Source organism: Vicia villosa, linkage group LG5, assembly GCF_029867415.1.
Source record: "Vicia villosa cultivar HV-30 ecotype Madison, WI linkage group LG5, Vvil1.0, whole genome shotgun sequence".
NCBI classification, from domain to species: domain Eukaryota; kingdom Viridiplantae; phylum Streptophyta; class Magnoliopsida; order Fabales; family Fabaceae; genus Vicia; species Vicia villosa.
In genome coordinates, this window is record NC_081184.1 from 145,650,035 (window position 1) to 145,665,876 (window position 15,842).

General features: G+C 35.7%; 1 protein-coding gene across 1 annotated transcript; it reads right to left on the reverse strand.

The window, feature by feature from the left end:
* Nucleotides 1–6,991: 6,991 nt before the first annotated feature.
* LOC131603002 (tobamovirus multiplication protein 3) lies at nucleotides 6,992–12,533 on the reverse strand. Its single transcript, XM_058875236.1, has 11 exons — nucleotides 12,117–12,533; nucleotides 11,935–12,025; nucleotides 11,792–11,844; nucleotides 11,611–11,703; nucleotides 11,442–11,513; nucleotides 8,693–8,765; nucleotides 8,544–8,589; nucleotides 7,989–8,052; nucleotides 7,829–7,882; nucleotides 7,663–7,740; nucleotides 6,992–7,458 (listed from the first exon to the last, which is right to left on the reverse strand). The coding sequence occupies exons 1-11, from the start codon at nucleotides 12,282–12,284 to the stop codon at nucleotides 7,366–7,368; spliced, it is 885 nt and encodes a 294-aa protein (XP_058731219.1). The 5' UTR covers nucleotides 12,285–12,533; the 3' UTR covers nucleotides 6,992–7,365.
* Nucleotides 12,534–15,842: the final 3,309 nt, after the last annotated feature.

Consider the following 15,842-nt stretch of genomic DNA (forward strand, 5'->3'; position numbering starts at 1 on the left):
TGTAGAGTTGGTTAGTTAGCATTATTTTATTTCAGTTGAGACTTTCCACAATGATCTTGATTAATGTATAACATGCAAAAATTCACACAACCTTAGTCCAAAACTTAGTCAAAATAATGGAAAAACTTACTAAAAATGATAGTTGGGCATAGTTTCATCGATGTCTGTCAAAGATGGGGGAGTATCTCAAAGAGACATGAATTGTTGCTTTCAAATATTCTTGAAGTAAAAGTTTTTTGTTTTCGAGGAATCAAACTTGTAGGACCGTTTACATCTTCATGCTAAAACAAATATTAGAAATAGATGAGCTAAAGTCTTTGTATTCTAACATAACTGACAATTCTTAGTTAACCTGTATGTTACCTGCTATAGCAGGTTACTTGATTGTCACTATAAGAACAACCACGTTTCACCTCATGCAACCAACTCTTTCAATCAATGAAATACAGTATTAATTGAAAATGAAAAGAGTAACTTCCTATTCTAATATAGGCTTTAGATTGTTCAAATGTATCTTAGGCCATGGTTACTCCTCCACCGGTGTCACCTTTTACTTTCGCCAATATCTTAATCGTTTTGACATCGGCGGTGTCGTCCATGATGGAGGATCTTTGTCGTCTTAACTTTTCGCTTAAGATTGCGCAAAAGCTCGATGAAAAGAATTTTCATATATGGCGTCAACAGGTTGTGCCATAAATCAATGCGCATAATCTTATTAGGTTTGTTGTGTGCACCTGAGCTCCTCTTAAATTTGTGGATGAAGATGCTCGTGTATTTGGCGTTGTGAATCCCAAGTACTTTGTGTGGCTTCAGAAGGATCAAATGTTACTTTCATGGTTGCAATCTACTCTTTCCAGTGAAATTCTCTCCCACATTCAAGGTTACTACCATGCACAACAACTTTGGGGCAGGTTATTTAGTTATTTTCATAAACAAACTTGTGCAAGAGCATGCAACTTAGGGTTGAGCATCATGCTATTGTCCTTGATACTTTAACTGCTCAACACTATCTGCTCAAAATTCGAACTATAGTTGATATGTTAGCTTTCATTGATGCAATTCTTGAAGGTCTCACTGTTGAGTATGCCCTTGTTATAGTCATTGAGAGCGTCTTATAGTTGATGTGTTAGCTTCCATTGAGGATCCAATCCCCTGCTCACATCACATTGATGTGATTTTTGAAGGTCTCACTACTGAATATGCTCTTTTTGTTTCAGTCATTGAGAGCAAATTTTGTCTTATAGGTGATGTGTTAGCTTCCATTGGGGATCCAATCCTCTACTCACATCATATTGATATAATTCTTGAAGGCCTCACTACTGAGTATGCTCTAGTTGTTTCCGTCATTGAGAGCAAATTTGGTCTAATGGATTTAGATGAGGCTGAGATTTTACTACTTGCTCATGAAATTCATATTTATAAATTCAAGAAATCCTTAGTTCCTGCCATCCTGTCCTTCAATCTAAGTCACTTTGTGCCTGAACCAATGACTCTTGAGGACATTCAGACTACTAGCACCGACTCTTATCATGCATTGGGTCCTACTTCCAATCTTAAGCATGATTACTAGGGGTTTCGTGACAATAAACCTGGTCGTGATGGTAGAAATGGAAGAGACAGAAGAGGTAGTTTATATAACAACACCACCTAGTGTCAGGTCTATTCTAGGCATGGTAATTTTACTTTCAATTGTTGACACAAATCCAACCAAAATTTTCAACCTCCTAGTTCTAACTCTAGTTACTTTAATCAGACTGGTTGGCAACATCGGTACTTGTCCTTTGGTAATAGTGGGTTGAACAAACAGGATCTTCCTCTTAGGCATACTCGTCCATTTACACCAGCTCCTAGCACCTTTGTTGCCAATGCTTTGCCATCCATCTCCATTTTCTGATTCCCCGATTCAGGGGCTTCCTATCATCTCATAATTGATGTCAAAAATCTTCAACAAATCACACCTTTTGAAGGTCGTGATTAAATTTACATAGAAAATGGCCAAGGTTTGCATATTCATTTTGTTGACTCTACTACATTTCCTTCCCCTCTTCAACCCCCCCCCCCCCCCCCCCCCCCCCCCCCCCACACACACACACACACACCTCACACACACTTAAGAATTTCCTTCCGGTTCCCTGTATTACCAAAAATCTCCTTAGTTTGAGTCATTTTATAGGGATAATAATGTATATTTCTTGTTTTCTGTTGACAAATGTCTTGTAAAATCATAGGAAACTAATGAAGTCATGTTTGAAGGTCATGTTAAGAATGATGGACTTTATGTTTTTCCTCCTTTAACTGAATCACCATCTGCTAAGTCTTCACTTCAGCTTTCTTCTGTTTTCAATAACCATGTACCTAGTGATTTAGCTATAATTATTGATTCTAAGCTGCCTAGCGAGTGGAAACTTAGACTAGGCCATCCTAGCAATCATTCTCTTAAACTTGTTTTGCAAAACTATAACATTCCCTATAATAATAAAGAGCAAAGTTTTTTTGTTCAGCTTGTTGTATGGATAAGGCTCATAGAATTCACTCACATGCTTCACACACCACTTATACTAAGCCTTTCGAGCTTATCTTTAGTGATTTACAAGGACCCGATCCTAGCTCCTCATCTCTAAGAGGTCGCAACACTGTGAGCTAGTGGACCCGGGGAGAAGGCGTTGTAGTCTCAACAGTAAGGATAGGCGTAGTGGTTGTAGGATGGGGCGTTAGAGCACGACCAAAGGACCGATCTAGTTACCTTGAGTGTTGGGAAATTTATAGAGCAACAACAATTTATCCATGTTGTCTTCAAAACACAATTACACATGTAAAAAAAACATTGGGACTCCGTCCTCACCAAAGGTTGATTTCCTCTTCGTGCGACCGGTCGCACTCACAATAGCATAAGTATCAATTTGCTTTTTCCTTTGCTCAGATTAAGGAATTTCTCCGAGGATAAACCTTTCCTCATAGTTAAGTCCTACAAACCAAGAACACATGTCGTCCTTCATCATTACTTCTTTGTGAGAAAGAGGGCCTAGTTTGAGGCGGTAGAAATTGACAGAAGAATGGAAGTGAGGCCAGGATCAAGATTTTAGGAATCTAATTTTACAAATGCGAGAATATTTATTCGGAGAATGCAAAGGAGGGATGGGCCTCTAGAGTGAGGGTTTCACCAGCAAGAAATGCTTAGAAAATTGCCTCATCCGTTTGTGAAAGGGTGAAAAGTAATAAGCAAATGATCACGGGTGTCGTCCTGTGCGCCATGTAAATCAGGTCAAAGAACAACCCAATGAAATCCTTTTAGGACTTGTGAATGATACAAAACTGGAACGCCTTTATTTAGGCTCAGACCCTCGGTTAATGCTGGGAGGGGGGAACCTTTAAGTGCTTCAAGGCGACCACCTCAAATTAAGAGAAAGGAAGTTGTAATCCTACCCTGGTGAATAGACACTCATAAAAGGGGACTAAACATTCGTCGAAGAAACTACGTATCATTTTTTCTGACCTACAAGAAGGATCGACCAATTCAAAGGATTGTCAACCGTGATGGCAGCAACATATATAAGTGTTTCAGTATTCAGAATGGGTGGGGTTCCCATCACTTCTAGAGCTACCCACCCATACTTGATCGTGTCAGTTAGCTCCCCAACGTTACACTCCTTTGGGATAGTTTGTCAACTTTAAAATGTTCGTTGGGCTCGATCCAAGAAATTGCATCTAACCTACCACAACACTCCATGTGGACCTTAATTTCAGCATTGATATGTTCACAGTCACGGGTTATCCGGTATACCTGGACGAAATCGTCAACGCGTTCTTTCATAAACTTAGCCTAGTATTTTTGTATCGGTCAGAACGGGGGGACATGAGGACCTCGGAGTGATCCTCCTCACCATTGTCATCTGACACAAGAGCCTCGAATGAATTCGTAGAAGAAGCTCTCAAATTGAGTTCCCATATATCCTTTTTAAATCAGAATCATCGGTTAAGGCACAACTTTGTGTCACGTGTAATCGTGAGTAAGGGAAAGGGAATATGAATCAGGAGTTACCCTCACTCAAGCAGTAAAAGAAACACTATCTCTGAATCGCACATTATGTGTATAGGACCCTCATTCATTTTGACCAAAGAACAGAAAATGTTGAAGGTAAAAGTGTGAGTTGAGAAGGGTACCTGGTTAGGCGAGGATGAGGAAGCAAAATAATGAAGAAAGACAGAAGCTTTGATTTGATAACTACAATTTCTATGATAAAGTGCTCTCAGGAAGGAAAAGAAGAAGACGCTTACCAATAAAAAGGCTTATGAATGGAATCGTAAGTCAAGGATTGAGAAAAGTTTCATTAGTGTTTAATCACTCCTATATATAGACAAATAGGATTGAGTGAACTAGATCATCGGTAAACGAAGTTATAAAATCACCGGCTACAATCAAGCTCGAGTGCACTCGGGTGCACTACTAGCACTGTCATGCCATACTTCGTCTCTTTTCAGCCCATGTGTCAGGAAGAATCAGTGAAACATTTCAATTATAAAAATGAATTTAATGTGTTTGTTTCCCACAACTTTTTTAACCGACTTCAAACATTTCACTTCTAGTTCAAATTGGACAACATCCTTGAAAGTCGGCCATAAGGCCCAAACCAACTCAGATCCACTCCACATGATCCAAAGTATAAAAGTTATCTCACACGAAAAGTAAGGTACACTTTCTGATCACCATTTTCAATGTGCCCTTCTTGAATTTTAAACTAACTTGGACGCTGAAATGTTAACCTTGCATTTTCACCCTCTACCGCCATATTGAAGATTAGCACCACCAGTTCATGATTCCTAACCACCTATTTCAACTATTTCTGGTTCCAGACCAAAACATTATGAATTCAAGATTGATTCATTTATATATGACATTTTAATTTTATTAGATAAGTGTATGATTTGGTTGATAAAAATTTATTATGATAGTTTTAATACGTGATCGATTACATCAATGTATTTCTAAGAAAATATCAAAATGTACTATCTATAAGGTGAATATAAAAGTGTACATCCGTGTTTTGTTACGGAGATACATCTCCGAACAAAATTATGTCAAATAAAGGTGTCTCCCTTAAAAATGGATAAGATGCTATACAAATTATGTCAAATAAAGGTGTCTCCATTAAGAATGGAAAAGATGCTATAAGGTGAATGTGAAAGTGGATATCAAATGAAGGTGAATGTGACTCATTTATTATATTTGATATAAATTAGCAGTGTTTTAAAAACCGGACCGGTCATCGAACCGGTGAGGGTACTGGGTCACTGGTTTATCGGTCGAACCATTGGGTCACTGGTCGAACCGCACGACCAAACCGTATTAAACCGGATTAAACCGAATAACTCGATTGTATAGACCTGTTATTATATAGGTATAAAACCGGTCGAACCGGATGATTCAGTCTCTAAAAAAATATAACTAGCTTTTAATTTTTTTTAAAATATCATATCATAAATTCACAATTTCATAACTTAAATTCAAATTTTAAACAAAGGTACCACACATAACAAAATAGTAAAAAATTACAAAGTCTAATTGCAAACAAAGTTTAATTACAACATAATCTAATTGAATAGTTTATAACAAAATAACTCCAATGTGTACCAAATTTAATTCAAAATAGGATCCTCCTAAAAAGAAAATCAAATAAAATTCAATATGTTTATGCTATTTAAGAAAATTTATTAGCAAAGATAACAAATAGATAATAAAGTTTTTAATTTGTCACTAACGAAAAAACTATGTGAGAATGCTATTTAAGTAATACACTACTAAATATATTAAAAAAAAATTTAAAAAAAAAAGTTTAAAAGAAATGTTAAAAAAAAAGTTTAAAAAAAAAATTACAAAAAAAAATTAAAAAAAAAAAAGCAATTAAACCGCCGGTTTTCTCGGTTTTCCCGGTTTTCACCGGTTTGATGGCATATCCGATCTGACTATTGAACCAGACCGTTTACCTGGCCGGTTCCCGGTTCGACCGGCCGGTCCGGTCCGGTTTTTAAAACACTGTAAATTAGTGTCAGAAAATATATTTTCAAATTAGTAGACATTTCCGAATTTTCATAAATATTTCTCCATTATTTAGAATGAAAAAACTAATTTCCTTTAAAGTTGACATGTTTGAGTCTAAGATTTTGTAGAGAGGTGCACATCCGTGTACGCTATTTAGTTTTAATTAATATAATGTAAAAGAATTGATGGCCCAGATTTCACTAGACGTTAATGTGACCAATATATGATTTGTACATCAGACTTATTTATAAAAATATGTAGTTTCTCAATTCATTTTCAGATTATAATTTTCAATAGGGTTATCATACTTATGTTTGGATCCACGAACTAAATAGAGATTTTGGGTCTTCTATCCAGGACTTATATTTTATTTTACAAAAATGATATTTGCTTTTCTTTTATTTTCTACACAATCAATTAGTTGAGAAAAATTATTCATTATTTCATTTTATTTTTGTAACTCAAACCAACCATTCTTTCACTGGACGAAGTCAAACCAAACATTCAAACAGTTCCCTGACTGAAATTTGATACAAATGCAGTTGAAACCGGATAAAGCAGGAAATTCTCAACAAAGCCCTTCATCAAAAAGCTAGATCCGATGAACAAGAAACAAGCTATTGAGTAATGGCATCATCAAATTCCAGCAAATAGGCCTCAGGTATGAATCGTTTGATTTCTTTAGGTTCTTGTTAAAGCATGTTCAAAATTTTGAATACTTTTACTTTCTCTAGTAAGTTAATATTGTTCATACCATAGTAATCAAACTTGGTTTGTCATTAGGGATGAACTTAACTAGAAATCATAGACACTGAAAACTTTGGCGAGAACCAGAAACAAGGCTAGAGAAGAGTAAACCCTCATTAGGGAAATTTTCACTATCCTGTTGTCGCCCAAAAATTTGGGGATAATGAGTCTCATCCGTTAACAGTATTGTGAAGAAAAAAACAGAAATTCAAGTCAAAAGGAAACTTCTAGTTTAATTCACAATAATTGAATGAAATATTTTGATCATGGCTTAAAATTCTCAGTACATTCCACCGACTTGTAACAGTTATAGAAATTAAACTTCAAAACTATTTTACAAAGATATCAGTGTCCCGTTCTCCCCAAAAAAGTTTGCCCATTGCATTGAATTGCTGAACCTGAAAAGGCTACAACAGTTTCGCAGTTTCCCATAGACGATGCAAATATATCTTACTGTATAATACATAACATAGCTCAACACGTTTGACAATCCATCAAATCTCACGTTCCATAAGCTACAAACCTTATAAGGGAGAAGTTTAGAACCGAGATATTAGCTTTTTTGCCTTATGCTAACCTTTTTAGCGAATTGGGTGATATTGTGTGATACCCCTCTTAGGCGGTAGTTTCCTCAAAATGAAAAGGACCAAAGAAGAAGGCAATATTTCCACCAACTGCATCAAAAGGGCGAGAAGGGGTTAGCAGGACATATGACATGAAAAACAAATACCATTTCTGATGGCTTACTCTTGAGACCAAATGTTTATGAAGAGTAAGAGCATAGGACAAAATAGACCTAATATATAAACGATAACTTGAAGAACTCAACAGGGAGCAACAGTAGGACAAAATTAAAGGAATGTAATACACAAACTCACCAGGTAATATATAAGGTTTAGAATGGGATGGTCCAATACATCAAGGTTAGCCTCTTTATCAAGTGCATTAAAGCACATCTGACAGATTAAAATATGGTCAAACTCATTTTAAAACCTTTAAAACCCAAGCAACAAGAATTACAGATATGAAGAAAAAGGGACTAACCATAATACATCTGATAAGGAAACATGAAAAACATATGGTAGTCACGTAGCCGACCTACATTAGAAAGATCAGATAGATAGTCAGAGAGAAGGAATGGAGGGATGGAATGAAGGGGCCCTTAAAATATATATTGGAAAAAATCCCTTGTATGACTGAGTACCTCTTGTAGCTTCTTGCGGCGACCTTTGGATTCAACAGGGAAGCGTTGTAGCATCAAGAATAATCTGTCATAGACCATGCTCAGAAAAAGTACAGTGGGTATGATAATGAAAGGATACATAAGGCACGTATACATATATCATTTAAAATTTTGTATTCGAAATACATCTGTAAAATGCCTTATTGGAACATTAACTACAATGAACTATTTACATTGAATAAAGAATATGTATAAACATTTACAGCTTTTGGAGTTACATTTTAGTTTCTGGTAATTATAACGGTAGTACATGCTTTATAAAATGAGGCGACCGTTGGCAAAACATTTATATATAGTGACCATGTTTATGTAATACTGGAATTTCACCATTTCAGAAATGCAGTATAGATTTGAAGAACTCATATGGCTTCTATAAATGCTGATATGGGTTATTTTTATTGTATTTTTTCACTTCAGACAAGGCAAATTCCTAAGTCAATGTTATTTGTAACCTGGATGCATTAATTTCATTTTGTAACACAACAATTGTAGTTAAAAAGTGAAAAAGATAACTACCTCCCACCATAGAGTAGAAAGCCAAGAGCCGCAAACAAAGAGACCCCTACATACATGCATAACAAAACCCAATTAGTATTATGATCAATAAAATCTGATAGTTGGTCCCCGACCACAACACAGAATAAAGAAACAAAAGACAGAAATACCTGCAAAGAACATCTTTGACAAAATGAGCAGTATACTGATAGGTTTCCACCATAATATCAACCACAAAGCAATCTGAAACGTTTTAAATTAAATATTAGAAGAGTTCGTAAAAAAATTTAAAAAATTAAAAGAGATGTAAACCAATACAAAACTAGTAACATGAAAATAGCAGTTATTTGAAATTCTGAATAGATATGATAGAATAACAGAACTGATACCAGATTAAGTGTCAAATACTAAAGGTCAAAGGTAGAGGGGGTGTTTATAAATTTTCAATCAATTATGTAAAAGAGTATTATTACATAGTTTTAGAATATTCTTCATGATTGTTTCCTAAATTAGATCGATGGTTCAATGGCTAACAGTCTTGAGCTTGTAATAGCAGTATTAGTTACCAAATATTAGTTTAAAATATAAATGAGAATTAGGCTAAGATATAGGAACATCGTACATCCATCAATTATATAGTTGTTTTTCTCCTGTTTCTTTATTTCTAACTTCTAACTCTAAACCATTATTCTTATTAGAGAAGTACCATCCACCTTCAATGTGTATCCCTTCTGATAGAACTCTTTTAAATTCCACTTATCTATTTGTTTGAAATATTCTATAAAGTAATTTCTCCGCACTGTTACCAAAAAACACCTTGAGAGATCATAACAAATATCATATTTGAAGGCCATGGGAGCCTCTAGGGGCAGGGCCTTTAATATTTTACGCAGTCGATAAGGAGTTGCCTAAGTGATCAACTGCTCATGGTTGAATAGCATCAGGTGGTTTGCAGGTGGCAGTGTACTTGTAGCTAAAGGATGCACTATGCTGTTTTCGGACACTATTGGGAGATGGAGAGTTCTAAAGATGGGGGTTGGCTGGGGTCTCGGTTCTAATCGATGAGTTTATAAATGGCAGGGAAGGTTGTGTCTGACCAGACGTAGGGCAAACATTCCAGCATGGTGATTTAAGCCTTTCAGTGCATTTCATTTCTGTGCATTTGTTTCATTCCGGAAATGTTGTCGTACAGCTTGTAGGTGTTCTGAGGACAATAGTGCCTCTGGCGCTAAGGTTTTTGGGATAGAGATTCTTTACATGTATGTGTGATTGTTGTCCATGGTGTAAACCATGAATATGTGGCAGGAGGTTCTATGCAACTGTGTTGTGTAGTGGTTGTAGAGATTTTTCCTATAACCGGCTTACACCAACACCAACAGTTAACTGAGTCCATATTTTTTCCCTCTACATTGTACAATGTACATACTGTAATATTCAGAACAAGTGCCTCAAACGCATGATCTTTTGTAGATGATGATAACAGCTCTGGTTTTTGGGATAGATCAGTAAAAAAAAAACCCAAAAAAATGAGTCATGGGGAGTGGAGAGTTGAAAGAAGCTTTTGAAACAAAAGGATTTTGACAAAATCAGAGTAAAACAAGCAGAACATATTAAAAGAAATGTGAGTCTGTCTCGATACAGTAAGAGTCAAAAATTGGAAATTTCCAGAATTCAAGATAGGTGGACTTAATAGAGAAATACTTGAAGTATAAATAGAGACCAATGATTAAGATGAAGACTCTTTGTTACGCCAAGAAGCTTTTGAAATAGAGGGATTTTGGCGAAGTCAAAGTAACACAAAGTTGTTAAGAGTCCCACATAGGACAATGTGTGGTCAGGAGATATGTTTATAAGTGGGGGCAATTCTCACCTTATAAGCCGTTTTGTAGAGATGAGTTAGGTCAAAATCTAATTCTAAAAAGAGTATAGGAATCGGAATCTGTCCCAATACAGTAATAATAAAAAAAATTGGAAAATTGCCAGAGTTCAAGATAGATGGATTCAATAGAGAAATACTTTAAGCATGATCTTTGGTTGCCAGGGGAAATTACCAGACAACTAAAACAGAATACAGTCCTGAGAATCTAAAGAAGTCTACATGATTTGGCCTGTTTGAGGGTGAGTGGGTTAGTCAATCAAAATCGAGGTCAAAACAGCTCAATTCATAATGGGCAGGCCGGGTTTTTTTCGAGTTTTCTAGAGATTGAAAATTATAGAGTAAGAGTAAAACCCCTGATATATCCTGTATACACAGATCAGAAGACAAAAAAAAACCTAGAATCCTGATATATCCTGTACACAGATCAGAAGACAAAAAAAAACCTAGAATCCTGATATATCCCGTACACACAGATCAGAAGACAAAAAAAAACTAGAATCCTGATATATCCTGTACACACAGGTCAGAAGACAAAAAAAAAACCTAGAATCCTGATATATCCTGTACACACAGATCAGAAGACAAAAAAAACCTAGAATCCTTCATTGTGTTGGTCGCACATGTTGACTGAAGTCAATCCTAAGCCAAACTCAAAGAGTGCTGAACAGAATCATCATCACGCCAAAAACACTGTGAATGAATTTGCCAACGAGAAACTCCTCCACAACAGCAACTTCTAAGTTAGATCTGAGGCAACAATTTCTGGTGTTGGGGAATGGGGAAAGATATGTGAACAAATGGAGGGGTTTCACTAGTCAGATCTAACAAAGTAACCAACATGGATCTTAGAGCTCCCATCAGAAACAGCTACAGACGAAAGAGCTATGTGAACAACAATACCGAAGGACTTGAACATACTGTAAGTGTTACTACATAAGCTCAGAAATACAAATGTAAACAGGTAGCACTCAACACCATTGCCTCAAAAAACAAGTAAAACCACTATGTTGACCAAAGTGCAACCAAAGTAAGATTTTCACCTGAATGACATAAACGACAGCATTAATCGTGTAGAAACTTGGTCTCAAACCGTCGGTAGATACAGCTCGTGCCTGCAAAATATGATCAAAGAGAAAATCAGACCACAAATTAACAATACAAAATGCTATTTAAAAATATAAATAGTACATGCAGAAAAAGTAAACTTGCCTGGTAATAAATCTCAGCCCAAAAGAGAACCAAAAGTGCATATGTGGTAAAGAAAGCAAGACTAGGCATGTCAAGTAAGATATGTTGGACAATCTACACACAACTTTAACCATTAGAACAAATCCTATGGGATTGTGAAATTTATCATATACAGTAATAGAATAACATGAGATATTCCTACCTCAGGCTGTAACTTTTGCACATCTCGCCGGAAAACGAAAACTAAACATCTAACTGCAAAACCACAATCAAACAACGAAATTAATAAGAAAATCAAAGCAAAAAATTCAATACAAGAAAAAAAATGATTAAAATGATACAAACCCCCGTTCACGAAAAAATTGAGAAAGTGAAAGACCTTCTGCGTCGTCCAACCATATTCCGGAACTCTCAATTGTATTCGAACAAGTTGAACCTAAAATCACAACACCAAAAATAAAAATAAATAAATAAATAAATAATTGATCGAGAGAAAACAAAACCCTAACGAAAATCGGAGAATATACCAGAGCGACGGCGGCTACGATTCCGTAGAGGACGGCAAGGAGATGGAAGGTACGGTCCTGCCAGAGAGGAGAGTCGTTGATATCTCTCCACCAATTGGATGTCTCCGTGAAGTCAAGCGCGGCGACCACGGCCATAACCGTTTCCCCCGGCACGCCTCTGGCCACCATCAAATCGGTGAATGATGATTTATTACAGCCTTTAAGCTTTTTTTCTAAAAATTAACAAAGATAAACAGAAAAAATAGAAGAGAGAAGAAGAAACAAAAGGAATCTAGCCTATTCTAATCTAATTATTCAATCGAACTGTTGATTTTTATTTATTTTTTGGGGTTTTGTTTTGTGGCCGGCGATATAGAGAAGAAATAATTTAGGATTTAGATTTTAAGGAGAGGGGAAGGACGGTAACGTCGGTAAGTATAGAAAGTCCAAACAAGTCATTATTAACTCAACTTATATATTTTTAGGTTAAAAAAAGCTTTACTAACTTATTTAAAATGCTTTTCACTTTAGGTCTATTTAAATTTAAAATAAAACTAAACATCTTTTTTGACTAAATATAATTTTAAATTATTTTATTTGAATTCAAAAAATGGGAATTATTGAATGGAGTCATGGACAATGGCAACTCATTTGCATGTGTAACGTGGTCCCTATAATAGTATTTTAAAATTCATACACATTATGTCTTTTATTCACGTTGGCGCCCTTCTGGCTGTTCAGCTTTTGCTCCAACCAACGTTGTTGTTGCATCATCAATCTTACTATGTTTAAATTAATCAACGGAGAAGAGTGGTTTTAATTCTCCACTCATTTTACGTCATTTGTCTAAGACATCCATGTTTTCTATTTTTTCACAACTTTCCCGAGATAGTTTTATTATTTTGTTTGTTTATATTTATATTTTGTTTGAGCTTGGTTACTTCTAGAAAATGGATAAAATCAAAGGAGTTAGGAACATGATCACATTATTAAGGGCTGGTGATAATTTTATCACTATTCATATGAGATGACGGTGTATGTTTTTAATTATTTTATCAATCTTTTTGGTTTTGTAGGTGTTAATCACAACTCTTATTGATTTGATAGATATTATTTTTCATGTGGTCAATCATTCAATGAATATCATTCTTATCTTTATTTCTTCTGCATAGGAGATCAAAGCAGTTGTTTTTGGCCTCAGGAAGGAGAGTGCCCCAAACCCCGACGACTTTGGAGGGTGGCGGTCTTTTTTCAAACTTACTGAAGTATTATTCATAAAGATGTTTGTAATGCCACCTGCCAATTTTTTAAAGATGGGTGGATTCCTCCCAACTACAATTCTAGCATCAGCATCCTTATTCCTAACACTATGGCAAAGTCCCTAGCCAATTTCCAGTTCAAGATCATCACTCAGATTTTGGCTGATAAGCTAGCCAAAATCATGCCTTTCTTGGTGTACAAGGAGCATAAGGGATTCATTAAAGATAGAAATATCAAGGTTTGTTTGTGTTTAGCCTCTGAGGTAGCTAACATCCTGGATAACAAGATTCATGGAGAAAACAGTGCTCTCAAAATTGATATAACAAAGGCTTTTGATCCAATCAGCTGGTTTTTTATTACTCAAGTCTTAAAAAGGTTTGGCTTCAATGGTGTTTTTATCACTAGATTTCTACAATCCTTAATTCTATCAAAATGTATATTGCCCTTAATGGTACCCTTCATGGTTTCTTTTTCTACAAGAGAGGGGTTAGACAAGGGGAACCTCACTCTCCACTTCTTTTTTGTCTTGCTAAGGATGTCCTTAGTAGACATCTACTGACCTGGTTATTTCTGGCAGATTGGTCCCTATGAAAGCCTCTAAGAATATATGCCTTCACACATCCTTTATGTTGATGATATAATTATGTTCTACAGAGGCAAGACCTTCAACATTCTTGCCGTAAAGTATTTTTTTTTCAAGCATACTCAAATGCTTCAGGAAAATTCATTAGTAACTCTTAGTTCACCATTTTCTTGGGTTCCATGTCCACTAGATGGATCAATCATTTCATTGGCCTTTTATGTTTCTCTTGGGGCTTGCTTTCTTTCCAATTTTTAAAGGCAAAGACAACAAATCTCATCTTCATCCTATTGGTGACAGATTAATAACAAAGCTTTCTTCTTGAAGGGCTCTACTCTCACTTATGCAGGCAGGATATTACTGGTTAGGTTTGTCATTCAAAGTATGTTATACCATTCTCTTTCTGTTTATTCTTGCCATATATCTCTTATGAAGATGATTGAAAATTCCTCTAGGAATTTTATTTGGTCTGGTAATGTCAGCTCTAAAAAGCTTATCATTGTTGACTAGAAGAAAATGTGTCAACCTAGAGAGCATGGTGGTTTAGACCTGAGATTGTTGATCAGCATGAATAATATAACTAATCTTAAACTTGGTTAGGACTTGATTAATAATGATGAGGATTGGGCCAAAATGGTGCAGGACATAGTTTTGAGAAGGTATGGTACCATAAAACATCATATTTTTTCTACCATTTGGTATAGCATTAAGTCAAAGTTCAACTTTATGTCATCCAAAATTACTTATTGGAGATGGTTGTATGGTTAGGATTTAGAAAGATTATTGGTGTGGAGTTGCTCTGTTGCAGAAAACCAAAATTATCACTTTGGAGGAGCATAACATTGACCCAAACATTTTGCTTGCAGACCTCTGGCATAATGGTGACTGGTTCATTCATGCTTTTTGGTAGATATTTTCCCTTTCCTAACTATTGACCAGTCTCGTGTTACGAGATCCGACATTTCTACTGATACAACTATATGGCCTGACTTCAGTGATGGGATGATGTTCCTTAAGCAGGCATAAATTTTCAAGGATCGCCCATCCATTAGGATAGAATGGACAAAGAGTATTTAGAACCTTGATATCCCCTCTTCCAAGTCTTTTTTGATGTGGCGTTTGTTACACTGTAAAATTCCAATTGATGAGTCTTTTATGCATAGAGGTATCATAATGGCCTCCAAGTGCAGTATCTGTAATTATGAGCCAGAATCTTCCACTCACATATTTTTCCAATGTAATTTTGCATCTTAAATTTTGCACTAGTTCAGTAATGTTCTTGAGTCCTCTATTAGCATTCATTATACTGATGACCTTTGGATTTTTTTATAAAAAAATAACTCTTCTCAAGGCTCGTTGATCGTCAGTACAACCATAATATTTTATGTTCGTGCTATTTAGGAAGCTATAAACTTTGTCTGGTAATGATAATAAGAACCCTAACATGAACTCTTATGTATCCAACATCAAGGCACAAATTATTATGACAGGAAACAACAAAATGCTTTAATGTTCTTCATCTTTTCTAGATTTTATGATGCTAAAGTATTTTATAATGTCAATTTGCATCCTCCTAAAGCTCTTGTCCTGAAAGAAGTTCTTTAGTAACCTTTTTCTATCTCTTGGTTGAAGTGTAAATGTGATGGTTCCTTTGCCTCTCAAACGTGGGGTTGTGGGGGTCTGCTTAGAGATTTCAAAGGTAATTTTTATCCTTGGTTTTGTTGAACCAACATTTTTGGTCAATTCCTTGCATGTTGAGTTTTCTGTTGTGCTTAGAGCACTTGAAATAACGAGAGATGAAGTATGGTTAAAGCTTGGATCGAGAGTGACTTCATTCTAGTAGTCGAAGTTTTCTTAAAGGATTCCTCAGTTCTTTGGCAACCTAGAAGTAGATAGTTTCGATGTAA